At 42.1% G+C, this 15,211-nt stretch overlaps 2 protein-coding genes across 2 annotated transcripts; both read left to right on the top strand.

Annotated features, from left to right (window-relative positions):
• The first annotated feature begins 1,375 nt into the window (after window positions 1-1,375).
• On the top strand, window positions 1,376-5,977 carry LOC140551284 (XK-related protein 8-like). The gene is made up of 3 exons (XM_072674681.1): window positions 1,376-1,702; window positions 4,012-4,202; window positions 4,553-5,977. Exons 1-3 carry the CDS (start codon window positions 1,395-1,397, stop codon window positions 5,266-5,268), a joined length of 1,215 nt encoding a protein of 404 aa, XP_072530782.1. The 5' UTR covers window positions 1,376-1,394; the 3' UTR covers window positions 5,269-5,977.
• A 4,461-nt stretch (window positions 5,978-10,438) lies between these two features.
• LOC140551065 (XK-related protein 8-like) lies at window positions 10,439-14,415 on the top strand. Its single transcript, XM_072674435.1, has 3 exons — window positions 10,439-10,740; window positions 12,712-12,902; window positions 13,685-14,415. Exons 1-3 carry the CDS (start codon window positions 10,439-10,441, stop codon window positions 14,413-14,415), a joined length of 1,224 nt encoding a protein of 407 aa, XP_072530536.1.
• The last annotated feature ends 796 nt before the right edge of the window (window positions 14,416-15,211 follow it).

Genomic DNA, 15,211 nt, shown 5'->3' with positions numbered 1-15,211 from the left:
AACTACAAAACACCAAAAAAAAAAGTCAATAGGAGCTCTGTATAGTAACAGGAACTGAACAGGAGTTTTTGGTTAGGGGATTTCCTCCACTTAAGCTGTTACACATCAATTTCTGAAACACAGAACAGAGCGCACGACGCCCCCTTCTCTGCGGTCTCATGTCAGTATGAGTTCAGCAACCAAATCTTCTGTGTGTGTATGAATAGAAAGTGCACAATTCTGCTACTATGATCCAAGGATGGCCGGTGCCAATCCTAGATCATGCCGGAGCCTGAGAGAGCACAACTGGCCGTCAGCACAACTGGTCGTCTGCTAGCCAGAGTGGAAGAGACACAACGGCTGATTGCACATGTGTCGGAGGACCTGTAGCATTACATGTGCTACGGGGGAGAGTACTAATGAGGGGGATGGGTGATTGGCAATCTGGTTCAGGCATGTTGGCTACTCACTGCCCTCTACATGCAAAACCACCTGGTTGGAGCATTATTATAGGGGACAGAATTCCTCAAGATACAATAGAAACCCTTACCCTGTGCTTCCACTCTCTGGCCACTTTATTTGAAACACCGTAGACCTTACAGCTGCAGTATATAGGCATACAATGACAGTCTGCAGTGACAGTCTCATTTGTACCCCCCTCTACCTACCATTCATCACTGGTCAGTTACTGGCCACATGATCACTGCTGTCAGATTCTTGGCCCAGCAGTGACACTGACCTGGTAGTGTTCATGGTAGAGCTTTTGCAGCCTATAGGTTCCCTAGCTTATGAATTGCATGGGCTACAGAGTGAACACTGGGCCGTAGGAATCCAGGGCCGATGGGGAAACTACCCGTGCTGACCTCCCCCCAAAAAATAACCAATCCACTTTGGCTTGGTCGGAAGGTTTTGCCATGGTCGTCACATTGAAAATCTCAATAGACCTCAAAAGAGCAGTGCATGCAAAGGCGAAAACCAAGAATCTCACAGCAATAGAAGACTTTTGCAAGGTAGAACAGGTGAAAATCCCCCAACCAAGAACTTAGCCAGTCTCAGTAGTAGACGTTTGGATCAGGGGTGCCCACATCACAGATTAGCAAAGAGAAATATCAGTGTTAAACTCAGAACATGATATAAAACATACACACTCAGTTTTATCATGATTGGCTGTGGACAGTAGTTAACCCATGAGTCATCTATCATGAGAGGCAGATGGCAGCAGCTGATGTAGTGGGAATTACCGTGTGTGTGTTTGTGTGAATGATTAATGACATAACAGAGGAATGTGGAAGAAGGCGTTCCCATGCTAAAGTTCAAGGAAGCACTTACTTTCATTTCATACTGGACTATATAGTCAGAAGGCTGTAGCAACAGGGCATTGCAAAAAAAAGGACAGTGTGCTCCAGCGTTAAACCATGGAAGACGTCTTCCCGTTCAGTTTCCCAGTTTCAGCCAGCCTGCTATCTCTGCTCAGTATACTTCTTTTCCTGGTGGATGTGGCACTGGATGTGTGGGCAATTGTGGCGCTGTATCAGGAAGGGGAGTATGTCTACATGGGAGTGTTGATAGCCCTGCTGCTGGCCTCCTCAATCCTAATGCAGGTCTTCAGCTGGATCTGGTATTCAGAGCCCGGCAAGGAGATGGAAACCAGCATAGACAAATTCGCAGACAAGTACAATTTGATAGGACCGCTGCACGTCTTCCAGCTGGGAGTGTTTCTCAGGTATGACCTTTTTGGAGAGAATAAGTGGTTACCGATTGTGATTTCAATCCAGTATGAATCTACAGTGTGCATGTTTTACAGTCTGACAGTAATAATTATGAATAATTGTAATTCAGTATGAATCTGCAGTGTTTTTGTTTGTACAGTAGTCTGGCAGCAATAATTGCAATAATTTACAGTAATAATTGTGGAGAGATTTTATCCCGTATTAATCTAGAGTGTGTGTAGTTTTTACAGTAATAATTGTGGAGCGGTTTTATCCAGTATGAATCTGCAGTGTGTGTAGTTTTTACAGTCTGACAGAAAAAATGTGGAGAAATTTTATCCAGTATGAATCTACAGGGTGTGTAGTTTTTACAGTAATAATTGTGGAGAGATTTTAACCAGTATGAATCTGCAGTGTGTGTAGTTTTTACAGTAATAATCATTGAGAGATTGTATCCAGTATGAATCTGCAGTGTGTGTAGTTTTACAGTAATAATTATGGAGAGGCTTTATCCAGTGTGAATTTACAGTGTGTGTAGTTTTTACAGTAATAATTGTGGAGAGATTTTATCCAGTATGAATCTGCAGTGTGTGTTGTTTTTACAGTAATAATTATAGAGAGATTTTATCCAGTGTGAATTTACAGTGTGTGTAGTTTTACAGTAATAATTATGGAGAGATTTTATCCAGTGTGAATTTACAGTGTGTGTAGTTTTTACAGTAATAATTATGGAGAGATTTGATCCAGTGTGAATCTACAGGGTGTGTAGTTTTTACAGTAATAATTGTGTAGAGATTTTATCCAGTATGAATCTGCAGTGTGTGTAGTTTTACAGTAATAATTATATAGAGGTTTTATCCAGTGTGAATTTACAGTGTGTGTAGTTTTTACAGTAATAATTATAGAGAGATTTTATCCAGTATGAATCTGCAATGTGTGTAGTTTTTACAGTAATAATTATATAGAGATTTTATCCAGTGTGAATTTACAGTGTGTGTAGTTTTACAGTAATAATTATAGAGAGATTTTATCCAGTATGAATCTGCAATGTGTGTAGTTTTTACAGTAATAATTATATAGAGATTTTATCCAGTGTGAATTTACAGTGTGTGTAGTTTTACAGTAATAATTATAGAAAGATTTTATCCAGTATGAATCTGCAGTGTGTGTAGTTTTTACAGAAATAATTGTGGAGTCAATGGTCTTCTGTAATTGGCTGTACCCAGACCTCTCTCAGTAATAGTTACCAGAAATGGAACAACACCTGCTGATAGACATGACTGTACAACACAGAGTTAATATAACTGAATGTGTCCTGTGATGGAACACTGACAGCAACCCTTTGGGCTAAACTGTCTGTGGGAAGTTGGGGAAACTACACAGATCCTAACGGCCAATCAGACAGTCTCACAGTACATTACACAACCTCCTCTTGGAAAAGTAATCAAACTCCAGTGTAAGAATGAATAACTAGGTCTTTTGTTGGAAAACTGGGTGGGTGCCCATTACTGCTAAATTGTACACACACATATGTGTGTAACTGACAGACTGGGTAGATTAAAAAGCTGTTCTAAAGGATCTAAAGCTATGTGAATACTGTTAGTACATATGATATTAATAACTAGGGTGGATAGACGTGTAGAAGACATACAAGTACCTAAGGGATCATGTCATTATATCTTGGATTCGGTTTAATTATTTTGGTACTTTAAAAAAACTCCATGCACACAGGATTGGATAAAAGTATTTACACATCTCAGTATAGCTCTCTGGTATATTAATATAATATATCATTATTAATTATTAATATACCAAATACAATAATTTCTTTCTGATCATAACACTAGCAGTAAAATAGCAAAATGATCAAAATAATTATGATATCAATAATTAAAATACTATTTTACTACTCTTTTTTTGTAATTAAGCTGTCACAGCTGTGAGCGAGCAGCACCTCACCTGCTTTTAAGCCACCATTGTCAGAACTGACCCACCACCCAAACGCTAGTCCTCCCGTATCTGGCCTGCCTCTCGAGCAGCCATTCAGTGTGGTATGAGGCCTGCAATTGGGCTGAGTCAGTGTGACCAGCTGGTTAACCGGTTAACGCAGCAAGGCTTATCACACACTAAGGTGTATTACTCAGTAACTACAGGGGTTTCTGTACAAACCGTTGGGGCTATTCTTTGATAATAGAAGTTTGTAGTAACACTTTCAGCCAGTCATAGCCAGTTTAAGGGGCTAAAGACGGTTCTGAACGGTTCTGTGTTGTCTGTACAGTCGTTTAATCTCCATTCTGTCATTCGTTCTACCCTTCTCATGCAGGTGTGCCAGTTTAGTAGAAATCTCCATCTGCAAACTTGTCCAAATCAACAGTTACCAAGAAGGAGTCGCGGTGATGCTGAAGCATGATCTCAGCATACTGCGGCTGTTTGAGACATTCTCTGAAAGCATCCCACAGCTTGTTCTCATGATCACCATCATCATGAAGGAGCAGGAGCTGCAGCTTTTTACAGGTCAGACCAGCACCTAAAAGCACTTTTCTACAACCGTCCAAACTTCACCCAGAAATTCAGTCAGTCCTGGCTGCTGAGGCTGGACTAGCTTTACAAAACCCTCACTGGAATCCCATTCAACCCAATACGACACTGTGTAAATGACTGTGTTAGGACTACTGTGACCATTTTTATTAAGGTCGAAAGATACTGATAGGACAGATTGAGTGGAGTGCTTTGTCGTGTAACCAAGGTGATAACCATCAGCTCTCAACAGGTCCAAGACTTCTTTGTGTTGATTTCTAAATAGCACCAAAAAGGTCAGAGACCCTTTTTTTTTTAAACAAATATTTCTTATTGTTTCTCCTCAGGTTTCAAAATTGCTGCTTCACTCCTTTCCGTGGCCATTAGTGTGTTGTTTTACCATCGAGACATGCGTGAGCTGGTTCCTGAAGACCAGAATATGGGCTGGCTCTCTTCTGCTGTTTTCTTTCTGTGGAACCTGTTCCTGATTACCCCGCGGGTGGTTGCCGTGGCCCTCTTCGCCTCCGTCCTGCCCTGCTACATCGCTGTTCACTTCCTATGCCTGTGGATGCTACTGTTCCTCTGGGCCTGGAGGCAGAAGACGGACTTCATGGACACTGCCGGAGGAGAATGGCTCTACCGGGCCACTGTAGGAGTCATCTGGTACTTCAGCTGGTTTAACGTCGCCAGCGGCAACACCAGAGTCAGGGGCATCCTCTACCATGTGTTGACTGGGGCCGACACGGTGCTGCTTCTGGGATTGTGGTTTTGGAGAACATCTGTGGAATCCGCTTGCCGGAATCCTCTACCCATTAATCCCTACGTACTGACTGCTGCGTTGCCTGTGATTTACATCACCGGACTCCTGCTGAAACTGCTTTACTACTGGAAGTTCCATCCCAACTGCCATCCCTTCAGAGATGAGAAGCCACAGATTGAGTTTTACGCAAGAGCTGCAGCTGTAGAGACGGACTCTTCTGATGCTGAACCTGATGCTGAACCTCAACTGACCAATACTGGTGTCAACAAGAGGATGAGAAACATGGCTAATAATTTCTACTGATTTGGACTTTTCAATAGGGCTGGATTTTCTAGTCTATAGGATTTAAAAGCAGCCCAGATGTTACACAACTGTATTTTCTATCTATAATCTACAAGCATTCCGGGTGCTATGGGATCCTTTTATGGTGTTATGTACTTTGTTTATTTATTAGATGTCTGTGTTATACATAATAAGCTGCTAGTCAATGTTTAAATGCATCAAAATATGAGAAGCAAAGCTGCACGATCAATCATATTTTTACTGTTCTCATAAAAGGTGGAGTACAGTATATTTATGTATTTGATAAATGGGAAGCAAGTACTGGCACGCTTGGGTGATCTGCCTCTGCAGGTATTTTGATCTGTTTTCATACTGATTTCCCACATGTTTACATGTAGCCTCTGCTTATTAGGTATAGCAGCTAGGCTACAGCTCTAAGACTGAGTTTGTTTTAGCCTTTTATATTATAGTTTTAGCTTTTATTCTTGTGTCTCTTTTTGCATTTTTGCCCGGTAGTAAGTGACACGTTGTTTGATGTCATTTAGAATTACTTGCTGGTCTTCCAGAGATTATTTTTGACATTATTTTCATCAAAACCTATGTATCCAAAATAATATCCTTACTTTCATTAAGTATGGCATTTCATGTCCACATCATTCAGCCCTGATGGGAATTGGGAGCTCTGACATTTTTCTGACATGGCTTGGTAACAGCATTTATTTATTTATTTTTTGTTATATATATATATATATATATATATATATATATATATATATATATATATATATATATATATATATTTATTTATTTATATATATATATATATATATATATATATATATATATTTATATATATATATATATATATATATTTACATTTATGTGACATTTATGTGACGTTGCACATCTGTAATGTAAATGCTTTACTGCTCTCTTACTATGTCGATGTTGTGGTGTTACACGGGTTTATGTTCTCTTGTGCAAAATGCAAAGTAGAGCAACATCAACAGAACCTTTGTGTTTTCGTGCATTGGCAAAATATCAGGTTCAACAGCTCAGCCAACAAAAATGTGCACCTTGGACTTTGGAGTGGAGTGAAGGAACTGCACACAGAAGAAGCACTGCACTCACAGATGCTGCAAACAAAAGTCTTAATCAGTGAAATATGTAAAGTATTTATCTTAATGATGTTTTTATAAGATCAGAACATACATATGTATTAAAAATGTAATACATTTTTGATCTGTGAGATTCAGGCTGTGTGTTTTTCTGCACAGAAGCTTCAAGGTTTCAGTAAATGTGGTGATCTGTATTACTCAAACCCATGCCAGTGGGAACGACTTGCTTACTGCTGGCAGTTCTATTTACGTGTACTAGTCAGTCTACAACACTTTCTCCACCACCACCACCACCTACACAGGGCATTGTGTCTCCACTATCACACTTTATTGTGAGCTAGAGGTGGACGATATGGTCAAAATAGCATCACACAGTGTCCACTATCATTATTATTTTTTAGAGTATGTATATAGTGCTGTCAATGTTTGTAGATTTATCCTGTGCATTAATGCATTAATCTTATTTTTTTTACACAATATAATCATCCTACCTAAGTTTGGCCCTTACTTTCTCCTTACAGAGCCTCAGCTAAGCTCAGCTGAGCTCAGAGGGTAGATTACACTTTATTTATACAGAAATATGGATTAAATCTCATAACAAACTCATTCGCTTACCCCTCCCTCACCTCTCTCTCTCTCTCTCTCTCTCTCTCTCTCTGACACAGACACAGCTGCTCCTCTCTTAGTTCTTATCTTACTCCAGCCCAATGACTGATCATCCATTTCTCTCTTAAAAAGCTCTTGAAGCATTTCCTCTATTAAAGCTTCTGTGTCCGTGCTTCGTTGTTTTCGAGGTTTCTAAGTTCTCAAAACTACAGTGAGATATTATATATATATATATTTGTTTATTTATATGTGTGTGTGTGTGTGAATGAATAGAGGTTTGAGAACCCTTTGTACTTTGTACACCTTTACTTTAAGACTGTACACCATGTAAAACCTCTAAAACTTTATCAACACTAAAAACCAACACTAAAAACCTTTCACTCAAGGAGAACCAAACCAATAACATTTGACAAAAATGTCAGACCTAGTCATTTATTTGTTGAGAAATATTAGCCAACATTACAGAGCTGTGAGTTCCAAAGGTATATCACTTCCTTGTGCAGCAACAACTGTATCTAAACATTTCCGGTAACTGCCGATTAGACCTGTACATCGGCTTGGGGGAATCTGAGCGAATTCCTCCATACAAAACAGCTTCAGCTCTGTGATGCTGGTGGGTTTCCTCCCATGAACTGCTTGCTTTAGATCCTTCCACAACATTTCAATTGGATTAAGGTCAGGACTTTCCAAAACATTTAACCAACCTTTATTCTCCTTTACCCATTCTTTGGTAGAACGACTTGTGCTTAGCTAGTACACACTTTTATTACCTCAAGGCTGCACTTTTGTCAGGTTGTTCCAGCAGGAACCTCAATAAACTTCAGCTGGTTGAAAATGTCAGTTCTATCAGCACTTCATTGGTTCCCAGTTAAATTCTGTATTGAATACAAATTTCTTCTATTAACATATAAAGCCCTACATGGTCTCGCTCCTGAGTACCTGCGGGATCTTACTACATGTTATGAACCATCAAGAATACTTAGATCTCAGGGTGCTGAGATCTCTGAGATCTTACTCGTTCCCAAAATTCCGAAAACTTCAGCAGGGGGAAGAGCCTTTTCTTATAAAGCCCCCCAACTCTGGAATAACCATCTAGATAATGTTCGGTACTCAGACACAGTCTCAATCTTTAAATCTAAGCTGAAAACTCATCTGTTTAGTTTAGCTTTTGGTAATTAATGTTTCCCCTTAGATAAAGGATTGTAGGTCCAGGGGTTCGTGGACACAGGGAATTGTAGTACACTGAGATGCTCGAGCTATCGTCTTGCTGCTTACACACGATCACTCAGGTTTGTGGATGGTGAAGCAGATGGACGCTAGCGTTTCAGGGAGCTCCTGTGTCTGTTACCTTCTGGCCCTTCTACCCTCTACCTGCGTCAGACCAGCTGCCACCTACCAGCAGTCCCCGCCCCCACCACCACCCATGCCAGACCAGCGGCACACCCTCCTACCACTGCTACCTGTCTAATGACCATGTTAAAACCTAAATGGACTCTTAACTATCTGCCACTATTAATATCACCACTATTAACTATCATTACTCTGACCATCACTGCCATGATTATATTAAGTTATACTACCGCATTATTATTATATTATGATTATGATCAGAGCAGTTCAACAGTATAGATGGTTTGATAACTTTTATCAATAATTTATATATAGTATTGACCAGAGGAGGATGGGTCCCCCTTGTGAGTCACTTGCCACTGTTGCCGTTGGCTTGCTTACTGGGGGTCTTGGATCCTTCATGTCTTCTTATGTTATTTAATTTTTTATCTCTTTTACTAATTACTAATTATGTAAAGCTGCTTTGTGACAACAACTGTTGCAAAAAGTGCTATACAAATAAACTTGACTGGCTTAGGGTCATTGTCTTGCTGCATGACCCACATTCTCTTGAGAATGAGCTCACGGACAGATGTACTGACATTTAAAATTCATTATTCCATCAATGATGGCAAGCCGTCCTGGTCCAGATGCATGATACTGCCTCCACCATGTTTCACAGATGGGTTTAGGTTTTTACACTGCAACGCAGTGTTCTTCTTTGGTCTCATCCTTCCACAAAACAGTTTTACAATAGCATTCTGGCTTGTCCATGTGAGCTTTGGCAAACTGCAGACAGGCAGCAATGTTCTATCTGGAGTTCAACAGCGGCCTTCTCACTGAACCATTGCTGTTCAGTGTTCTTCTGATGGTGGACTCATGGACAATAACATCAGTCAATGTGAGAAAGGCCTTTAGTTGTTTAGAAGTTACCTTGGGTTTCTCTGTGACTTTGCAGACTATGATTGTGCAATTGTGGAGTGGTGAAGTCCAAACTCTTTAGAGATGATTTTGAAACCTTTTCCAGCCTAATGAGCACCAACAACTGTTCTTATGAAGATCAGACTTTAATAGATCCCTGTTCTTTAAGTAAAACAGGGCACCCACTCACACTGGATTGTCATCCCACTGCTTGAAAACACCTGACTGTAATTTCACCTTTAGATGATCTGCTAATCCTAAAGGTTCACATACATTTGCTGCTCACAGAAAGTGCAATTATGGGTAATTTCCCTCAATAAATATATGACCTAGTACATTTTTTTTAAAATCTCATTTGTTTGAGTTGGGTTCTTGTGGTCAAATTCATGGACTTTATGCCAAATTCATGCAAAAATATAGACATTTCTAAAGGGTTCACAAACATTCCAGAACCACTGTATATAATCATACAAACTGTGAGCAGTCAGGTCTTGAGATGACAAGAAACTGAACCTGGTTGAATTCTCTGGATGTTGTAGAGGAGACATCTGCATGAGCCGTGAGCGATAAGTGGTCATCGACAACTACACCAAGGCTATGTGCTTCTGCAGATGGGGTGCGGGATGTGGAAATTGAGAGACCACTGCGAAGTCCTGTAGCTGCCGCAGAGCAGTTCTGTCTTGCTTGGGTTGAGCTTTAGGTGAAGGACTGCCATCTGTAACGAGATGGTTGGTTGGACATCCTAAGAGCCAAGCCTGTGTGTCAGAAGGACGAAAAGAAAGGATGAAAAAGACATGTGAAGAAGAGAAGAGGACCTAGCACTGAGCCCTGTGGGACACCAGTGGAGAGTTTGCATGCAGCAGATGTTGAACCCCTCCTTGTTACCTCATAGGAACCAGGAACCCCTTTCCAGGTAGACTCAAACCACTCACAGACATGGAGCCGGTCGAACCACTCACAGACAAGGAGCCGCTTTCAAGCATGTGGTCTGCTGTAATTTTGCTAAAATAATTTTTTTAAATGTTTCACATATTACAGTTTACAGGAAATCAACCAATGCTGCTTTAAAGAAGGATGTGTGACGTATCAGAGGAATGTGTAGGAAGGGTGTAAACATTCCAAACTTACTTTCAGTTTAAGTTCGAAGCTTGAGTTCAGTACAGAAGTCAGAAGACTGTAGCAACAGGGCCAGGGACAGTGCGATAAATCTCCATACCATGGGCATTTCTTTTAACTGCCCGGTATTCGCTAGCCTGCTGGCTCTATTGAGTAATATTTTGTATTTCATAGACGTGGTGAGTGACTTGTACACTATTGTGTCGTTGTGTCAGGAAGGAAATCACGTCTCTATGGGAATATTAATAGCCCTGCTGCTTGGCTCATCAATCCTAGTGCATATGTTCAGCTGGATCTGGTATTCAGACCCCAATAAGAACTTGGAAAGCAGCGTGGAGACATTTGTGGGGAACTATGGCTTAATTGGACCACTGCACATATTTCAGCTGGGTATGCTCCTCAGGTATGGACAGATTTTACTATTTTATTTAATATTTTATCCAAATTCTAACTCAGAGATGCCACTATCATTTTTTTTATGACATTATGTCCATTAACCCTTGTGGCACAGTCATCCATTAGCTCAAACAATGGAATTGGGCAAGCCACAAACTCACCCTCTCAGCTGTCGAGTCACATGAGCGAATGCCGACTTAAAATGACTTAGGGGGAAACACGTTGCAGCCCTCAACTTAGTCTGGTGGACTTGGCAGGCGGAAGGAAGCAATGACTAGCATTGACCACGTCTAGGCACAGTCTGAGAAAAGGAAAATCAATCAATCAATCAATAAATAAATAAAACTATGAATAGAAAATGAGTACAAAATATCAGTTTCTCTCTACTACTGAGCTAAATAATAATCTCACAAAAGAATGTAATTTCTATCTTTTTTTAATATTAGGTACAATATAATTAGTGTTTGGTGTCAAAAATCTGTTTACTGTTCACATTGCCATTGGAATACATTGTTTAAAACCTCCAGTTGCACTTTACACCATTTTAAACCTTCAAAATAAAGCATCCCGTAGAAATGATTCAAAATGACCTCAAGCTAAATCCTACATGAACTTTTATCGACTTCACTGACTCAGCTTGCCTCAGGGTTGCTGAATCCCCAGATAGCAAGCAGTCACTGAACTGTCAACATTAACTTCACTGGATGCTTTATGTAGAGGAAGGGTCATTTTGTGAAAAGCTGAATAGGGAAAGAATAGTGAAAAGGGACTTGTAGAAATGTTTTTTTTAAAATATCAGCACAAACATCAGCACAGAAACTAGAAATACGTTTGCTTATGCATAAAAAAGGGAGGGTGAACTCAGAATATCTTTGTCTTGGAAGCCGGGTTGGCTGTCCTGTGGAGAATTCGACCCTTCCTCCTCAGACTTCAAGACTTCACTACTGCAGCTCTCTTCTGGCTGGTCTCCCTCTGTGCACCATCAGACCCCTGCAACTTATCCAGAACGCAGCAGCACAGGTTGTCTTCAATGTCCCTAAATTCAGCCATGTCACTCCACTGCTGCGTTCTCTCCACTGGCTTCCTGTAGCTGCCCGCATCAGATTCAAAACCCTGACGCTGGCCTACAAAGCCAAGAACGGAGCAGCCCCTCCATACTTGATGGCGATGGTCAAAAGCCTATCCGCACCAAGAGCCCTTCAAGCTTCAAGTACGGCTCGGCTCAACCCACTATCCCTAAAAAACACGGAAAACAAGCGTCCAGGCTTTTTTTCTGTCCTGGCACCAAAGTGGTGGAATGAACTTCCCCTGGCTGTCGCTCGCTGTCTTCAAACGCAGACTGAAGACCCACCTCTTCAGAGAGTACTTGGGAGAATAGCAGAGTGATCACCTTACTGGCTTGTGTTTAGTAGAGTCTAAACTTAGAGGTATCTTTGAATTTTAGTCTATTCTAACTAGCTGAGGTTTTTCTTGGGTAAATAGCAAAGCACTTTTGTAAGTCGCTCTGGATAAGAGCATCTGCTAAATGCCTTAATTGTAAATGTAAATGTCTGCATGAGGAGCCGGAGCCAGGCCCCCCCATCCCTGAGCTGATAGTAGAAATGGAGGAGATGAGGTGCAACACCTTCTCCCAAAATTCAATGTCATAACTCCACTTATGGTGCAAAATGTGAATCATGAGTATTGAAACTACCATCCCTCACTTTTAATGCCAATACTACCAGTTCAGGTTCCAAAGTAGAAGGTGCAGCACTTTGTCTGGCGACCTGTTCCACTTAAGCAACCTGCACCCGCACATTCAAGGCAAGACAGGCCAGACAAGGCCAGAGTGTGCTACTTCGCTACAGGGACCAGACGAACTGTGTGTGTGCATTTGCACATCTGGGTCAGCCATAAGCGTGCATTCATTATAATGGATCGTCCACAAACATTTGGACATACTGTGCATGTATTAATTTAGTCTTTCGTTCTCATGCAGGGTGGCGGGCGCGACTGAGATCAACGTTCGGAACCTTCTGCGGAAAGGTCGCTTCCGAAAGGGAGAAGTCGTGTGCCGCAACCACGAGCTCAGCATGTTGCGTCTGTTTGAGACCTTCTTTGAAAGCGCCCCACAGGTCATCCTCAAGATGTCCATCGCTGTGCGAAAGCGTGACCTGCCGCCTTTTACAGGTCAGTTGAACCCCTAAAACGCTCTTCCTGTCGTTCTCTTTATAGAATTATCGGATGCTGAATGAGGTCCCATCACTCCATAGACATTAAAAGCTGGATCTGCAGCTTCTGGTACCTACAGCAGCTCTGTCCCCCATCTCCATCCTCCTACAAATGAGCTAACAGATGGCTAGATATGTCAGATGTCCACAATTTGCTCTGGTTTGAGGCAAGTGTGCGTCTTGCAGTTTGCGGGATGTTAACCCGCAACGATCTTCCTGATAGATAATCAACCCATGGGTCAAATATCCTAAAAGCTTTCCAAGCCATTTTACTGATGGGTACAACCTTCCTTGTAAGACTGTTGAGCAATATATCGCAATACATTACTTGCGCTACATTATGTGGGCAAAAGTCTTTGGACACCTGCTCATTCATCATTTCTTCTGCAACTGTGGAGTAACTGTCTCTAATGCTGTGAGGATTTGATTGCCTTCAGCGACAAGTGCGTCCAGCGTGTCGAATCAGCACCACTCCACCTCACCCCCAACATCTCCAAAAGGACTGGATGGAGCACCATCCATCGTTCACCATCCCCACAGCTCAATGCTGGGGGGCTCTACACCCCTGTAGCCCACATTTGCCATTAGGCACAGTGCCAATAGGTTCATGTTTAGGTCAATAGTTCTCCACAGGACCTACACAGGCCGTGTGTGTACTATGCAATGGGTGCAACCTAAAGTTGCTGATGGTGTCTTCAAACATCTGTGCATCCTTGTCCTCATTTGTTTTTTTCTTTTCAGGTATTACAATTGCCCATTCGCTCGTCTTCATCTCCTTCGATGTGTTCTTCAATCAAGATGTGCGTGCAGTTAACCTCGTGGATCGAAAGAGAAGGCTCTCCTCTGTGGTTTTCTTCCTGTGGAACCTGTTCCTGATTGCCTCGCGGATGGTTGCCGTGGGCCTCTTCGCCTCCGTCTTGCCCTGCTACATCGCCGTTCACTTCCTATTGCTGTGGATGCTGCTGTTCCTCTGGGCCTGGAGGCAGAAGACAGACTTAATGGAGACTAAAGGAGGTGATCTTCTCTATCGGGCCACCCTAGCAGTCATCTGGTACTTCAGCTGGTTTAGCGGGACACGTGTTACCACCAAAGCCGTGATCAGCGTCTACAATGTGTGCATGTTGCTGGACACTGCGCTGCTTCTGGGCTTGTGGTTTTGGAGACGATCTGTAGAATCAGCTCGCTTGAATTCTCCGCTCGTTAATCCCTACGTACTGATCGGTGCGCTGGCTGCAGTTTACTTTACTGGCTTCTTGCTGAAACTGCTTTACTACTGGAAGTTCCATCCCAAGCTGCCGAGGTTTCGATTTGATGATGGAGGGGAGAGGCCAGGGATGCCCTTACAGAGACGACCTGCAGCACTGGATGATCTGGGAGAAGATGAGCCTTGGTTACCTGAAACAGAACCCCAACAGACCATCACTGGTGCAGAGAAGAGGATGAGAACCATGGTTATGAATTTTTACTGCTAATTTAGACTTTATAACTGATGAACAATGACTGGCTGGAAATTGGTCCTGGAGAACCCCCAGCCCTGCACATTTTAATGGTTTCCTACTCCAACACCCCATCTTCAACTCAGGAGGGGCCTGCTAATGAGTGGATGAGCTGGATCAGGTGTGTTTGGAGCTGGGTAAGCACTAAAAGATTCAGGTTTAGACTTACTTGATTAGATCATACTGTTATTCTGGGTGCTATGGGATCCTTCTGTTATGTTTTATTCGCTCTATCATCTGGAAGTTCACCCTAATAGTCCCCTAAAAATGTTTACATGCTGTCTTATTCACATGCAGTGCCAGTTTACTGTGTTACAATGAACAGTTAAGTGACTGGCGGGTGACATGATACTCAAAAGGCAAAGATGAGGCATTAAATGAACCTGGAAATCGAATGCAGTCCAGGAAAATCAGCGACGCCTGCACAAATATGACCTTCATGCATCGTGAGTCGGCAGATGAAAACCTTCCCTACAGCCTGACTACAAACTTTATAGGTTGGTGGCGGGCAGCGGGTCTTCCCGGCCCCAGCCGCTGGGTATGTGGGGTAGGCGCTCATTCAGTCATGGCTCGAGCTTTAGCTATGCTAGGTTGGCCTTGTGATTGGTCAGGGGTGTACGAATATAAACCTGACCCACTTTAAGGACCACCCATTCCACATCAGGAGAAAAGCAATACCAGTGAAACACAGACTTTACACTGGGGGGCCAGCTTTAGGTTCCCAGGGGCCTTAAATGCACAGCCTGTACCAATCATGCTGTCGGATTCCATA

This window comes from Salminus brasiliensis, chromosome 3 (assembly GCF_030463535.1).
Source record: "Salminus brasiliensis chromosome 3, fSalBra1.hap2, whole genome shotgun sequence".
Lineage (NCBI taxonomy): Eukaryota > Metazoa > Chordata > Actinopteri > Characiformes > Bryconidae > Salminus > Salminus brasiliensis.
Note: the sequence above shows the minus strand (reverse complement) of the source record. Positions and strands in the feature narration are given on the sequence as shown.